The sequence below is a fragment of the Urocampus carinirostris genome, chromosome 17 (assembly GCF_059441175.1).
Source record: "Urocampus carinirostris isolate Australia breed hairy pipefish chromosome 17, RoL_Ucar_1.0, whole genome shotgun sequence".
Classification (NCBI taxonomy): Eukaryota; Metazoa; Chordata; class Actinopteri; order Syngnathiformes; family Syngnathidae; genus Urocampus; species Urocampus carinirostris.
The window spans coordinates 28,037,313-28,042,254 of NC_142365.1; the positions used below are offsets into that span (position 1 = coordinate 28,037,313).

At 41.6% G+C, this 4,942-nt stretch overlaps 1 protein-coding gene across 1 annotated transcript; it reads right to left on the minus strand.

Annotated features, from left to right (window-relative positions):
* Positions 1-515: 515 nt before the first annotated feature.
* LOC148349704 (histone H1-like) lies at positions 516-1,118 on the minus strand. The gene has a single exon (XM_088321145.1). The coding sequence runs from the start codon at positions 1,116-1,118 to the stop codon at positions 516-518; it is 603 nt and encodes a 200-aa protein (XP_088177271.1).
* Positions 1,119-4,942: the final 3,824 nt, after the last annotated feature.

The window sequence follows — 4,942 nt, forward strand, 5'->3', positions numbered from 1 at the left end:
ATGTGCTCCCTGTGCTTGCGTGAATTTCCTCCCACATTCCAAAAACATACAGGTAAGACTAGTTTGCCCGTCCAAAATTGTCCCTAGTTGTGAATGAGCGGGTGAGTTGTCCATCTCCGTGTGCCCTGCAATTTGCCGGCAACCAGTTTAGGGTGTACCCTGCCCACTGCCCGAAGATGGCTAGGGATGGGCCCCAGCACCCCTGTTGAGGATAAGCTTTGCAGATAATGGATGGGTATTTAATTTGATACCATTGTGTTCCATAATAATTGGAATTGCATCATTAAACAAAAATATGAAGGACTGAGCACAACTCTTCAGTAGAGTTGAAAGGGAAGCCATATGAAAGAGTACTTTCTATAGTTGACAGGTGTGCTAGCCGAAGCACTAATGATTAGAATATGAATTCAAATACTAAGATTGATATTTTTGGAATCACTCTCTTGAACTTGGAAGTGGCTCTTAAAAGAGCCTTTGTTTTTGTTGGAGGTGTATAGAAGTGTCAAGTGAACAGCTCACTTTTTGGATTTTTTCGGGGTAGTTTTCTTGGTGGCCTTCTTGGCAGCTGGTTTCTTGGCTGCGGGTTTTCTACCTTTTTTGGGAGTCTCCTTCTTGGCAGCCTTGGCTTTAGGCTTGGCCTTCGAAGCGGCCTTCTTGGGACTGGCCTTGGCCTTCTTCTTGGGAGTCTCTTTCTTAGCGGCCTTGGTTTTCTTGACAGCCTTGGTCGTTCGTTTCTTGGCGGGGGATGCCACCTTCTTGACGGCGGCCTTCTTTGCGGCGGGTTTCTTTTTCTTCTCGCTGGGTTCGGTTTTGGCAATTTTGAAGGAACCGGATGCGCCGGCGCCTTTAGTTTGGACAAGAACCCCATTGCGGACGAGGGTGATGATAGCGTTGTTGATGCGCTTGTTGGCCTTTTGCGCGTCAACACCTTTAGCCGCCAAGATCTTTTTGATCGCCGCTGCAGATATACCCTTGCGTTCCTTGGACTCTTTTACGGCGGCCACGATGAGCTTGGGGAGGCTGAGGCCGTCCTTGGCCACCTTCTTTGACCCCGACTTGCGCTTGCTTTTGGCAGCCGCCTTGGGCTGACTCGCCGCTGCTGCTCCCTCTTCGGCCATAGTTACTTCGTTGCGTGTCTCGGTTAGAAGTTGGGAGTATGACAACCAGAGGTGGGACTTATAAAGCAGATGAGAACCGTGGAGACTCAACCTAACCATCGCGCTGCACTCCAGCAAAATGTCGACGCACTTTTTGTGTTTTCTCTTCCACGGTTAAGGTTTAAACCACGCGACAAATCAAATCCACAGCTACCTTTTTGACACCAATAAATGAATTATCCCCTTAACTTGAGTCCCAGGTTGTTTTTATCGTCAGGAGCTGGCCCCTTTTCTCTGGAGAATGCCCAAACTGCATCATACAGAGACCATCGCTATCATTTTTCGTGACATTTTGTGCTCAAAATGTCAAAATTTCTCGGACGATCGGTGCGATACAATGATGTATAAGGGATGAGATACATAAGCATGGAGTGAAATCAACTCTGCTTCACTGGCTGTTTTGGCTTTTTATTTAGAGTCCAAAATGTGGACAGTGGTAAACACAAGTTTTACGCGGTGACCCCGGGGCGGTTGCACGTAGGCAACGGAGTTAATAATCCTACGTGTTTATCAATCGGTTCGGTGCATTAAATACAAAATTATGGCAGTCTGTTGACAACCTGAATACATTAATTTACTTTTTTTTCTCCCCCAATTTCGTGACTAAAGTGACCAGGTCACTTGAACGCACATTTTAAGATCAGATCATATTTTTTCAGCAACTATGCAGTTAAGCAAAGGGAAGAAAAGTTAATGGACAAGTTCTACGTTTCGTGAGTGGGAAAATAATAGAGGGTCGAAATGTAATGAACAAAGCATTAAACAACATTTCACATAGATTATAATTAACTAATGCTCTTACTGGTGTTAAGGTGTTGAGTTCTACGTTTGGTTAATATTTGTTTAATAACCCGGTTTTATTTCATTTTAATGCCCAGTTGTCTACTCTAATTTGATATATAGCCTATTATTAGTTGCACAATGTACATTTATCCGAACTCATAGGAATTTAGAATCAACCTAAATGTCAAGTCAAGTCATGTTTATTTGTAAAGCCCTTAATCACAGGGTCTCAGAGGGCTGCACGGACCACAGATTATTGAAAACTGCAGAGTATTATTACACCATCCCCTGATCTAAAACCTACATGAGGGCAAGGAAAAACTCAAAAACCTCAACATGAAGAAAATGAAGAAACCTTGAAAGTAACCCCCCTTCCAGGATGACTAGGCTGCAATGGATGTTGCAATAAAAAATAGTCCAACTATAACACACTTCAAATTTTAACGACTGTTCGAATTAAAGACAAGAAGGTTATTAAAATTAGCAAAGAAAAGTCAATTCCGATGTTCTGTAATTCAGGGAATCCCAAATCCATGTGTATCGCTTGTTTTTCCAAAGTTAATTGATCCACAGTCAATATCAAAGGAATGATCCAATTCTTACATCAACCTTGATGTGAAGCTCTATGATACGAATAAAGACAATTTAGTTCAAGATTACCGGTAGTTCATCTTTTCTATGTGTAAGGCAGTTTCTATATGACATGGGAATCTGCCTCATTGCTGTCATGGACTTTTTGGACAATTTTACAGGCTCGAGGCGTCTTTGCTGTCATGTACTTTCTAGACAAAATTCAAAATTTTACCTATGCTTTTTAAAATGTATTTTCACTATGTTTTGTGTATTATTAGCCAATGCTAAATCTATTGCACCCTGGTCCTCTTGGAAGGGGAAAATACTTGTTGTGAGCCCCCTTCTCTGGGTTTCTTATTTTCCTCATGCTGAAGTTTTTGAGTTTTTCCTTGCCCACATATACGTTGGTTTAAAATCAGGGAATGGTGTAATAGTAACCTGAGCAGTCCTTTGAGAGATTTGGTGATTAATAGCTATACAAATACAAGTTATTTGACTTGACATTCTTGCAATAGTTATTACCCACTCAGTACCACACATCTTACCACAAATCTTTTGGACCAGGGGTCCCCAAATCCTTTTGTTACTGTTTGGCACAATAGGCTACCAGTTTAATAAAAAAAATCATGTTATTACTGTTATGTTATTTCCAAGTTTCAACTATTAGAAGTAGGATTAAAAAACGTCATGTCAGTTAGAATTCAAATGGTTTTTTAATTGCAATAACCCACCCATTGCTGTTGAGCTATTTTCAGAACCCGTCTGAAGGCCCTCTGGTGATACTAGGTTACAGTGTTGAAATGACAAATTTGGATTAATCTAACTGGCCAAGACCTGTCAAGATCGTTTTTTCCGTCTTTTGTGAATTACACCGTCATTTGGTTTAGTCCCCCCCCCCCAAAAAAAAAGAGGTTTGGTTTTCCAAACAATGTCAACAATTGTGTCGTCCCTGATCCATTCATCTTCTGTGCCACTTATCCTGACACTAGGCTTGCTGGGGGTGCTGAAGCTCATCATAGCTATCTTCGGGCAGTGGGCAGGGGACACTCTAAATTGGTTGCCAGTCAGTCGCAGGGCACACAGAGATCGACAACTCACTCGCTCATTCACACCTATGAACAATTTGGGTCGGCCAATCAGCCTGACATGCATGTCTTTGGAATGTGGGAGGAAACTGGAGTGCCCAGAGGAAACCCAAACAAGCACAGGGAGAACATACAAACTCCACATGGGGAGGCTACTGGACTTGAATCCTGACCTCCCACCATGGGGCTGTGCGCTAACCACCCAGCCGCCCTGAATTGTTCGCTAATCAAGAAACATTTATTTAATTTGATAATTGTGTTATATCTTATATTTACTACCATGTGTTTATGATCAAATTTTAATACTTTGTTTGAATGTTAAATAATGATTTTATTCATATCTAACTGGCTTTTTTAACAGGGGCAGTTTTGAAATACTTTCAAAAGTCATTACCCACATCTTTTGGACTAGTCACCAAACCTTTGTCTTACTGGTTGGTATGAAAAGCCCACGAACCCTACTGAGGATAAGTGGTGCAGATAATGGATGTTAGGGAAAGGCTACCAGTTAATAAATATCTAAAAGTAACTGTCATGCTATTACGGTGTTATAACCAGTTTGCAACAATTAGAAGTGGAGTTAAAATAAGCTCAGGCAACCACAAAATCTTGCCAGTTGCAAATCAAATCCCCATGAAAATCGTTATGACTCATAACTTGTGAGCCATTTTCAGAACATTTCCGCGGTCGACTATAGTGTGTATATTTAATTTTCATTATGTGTGGTGCGTTTTTCAGGGATTCTGAGTTGTGTGACTTTAAAGTTGCCTGGTATAAAAAGGCTCGAAGATTAAATACGGTGAAAGTTCACTGTAGAGTAAAAAATTAATGCTGTAATAATTCAGAGGTTTTTGAATTCATACATTTTGTTGAAAGGGAACCCTCAAAACCTGTCTTTCATCTGCTCCGAATCCAAATTTACGTATACATATTTGAGTGTTTTGAGGGTAACAGTAAGTTTATCATTGTTTTGTGCTGAGGCAACAAAAAAAAAGGAAATGGGAGGCAAATTAAAGCGCTTAATCAGTTTTTATTTAAAAATCAAAGGTTTTTATCCTTGGCAGAGTTCTGGGATCAAATCCAGGTACCAGATTTGTGTGGAGTTTGCATGTTCTCCCTGTGCTTGCATGGGTTTCCTGCAAGTACTCCGGTTTCCTCCCTCATTTATTTAAACAAAACATGCATGTGAGGTTAATTGGCCGCTCTAATTGTCCATAGGTGTGAATGAGCGAGTTGTCCGTCTGTGTGCCCTGCGACTAGCAACCAGTTTAGGGTGTACCCTGCCCAGAGACCGCTGGGATGGGCTCAAGCACCCCCGCGACCCTGCTGAGGATAAGTGGTGCA

Excerpts from the sequence above, each read along its gene's own strand:
- LOC148349704 (XM_088321145.1), bottom strand. The coding sequence starts at position 1,118 with ATGGCCGAAGAGGGAGCAGCAGCGGCGAGTCAGCCCAAGGCGGCTGCC.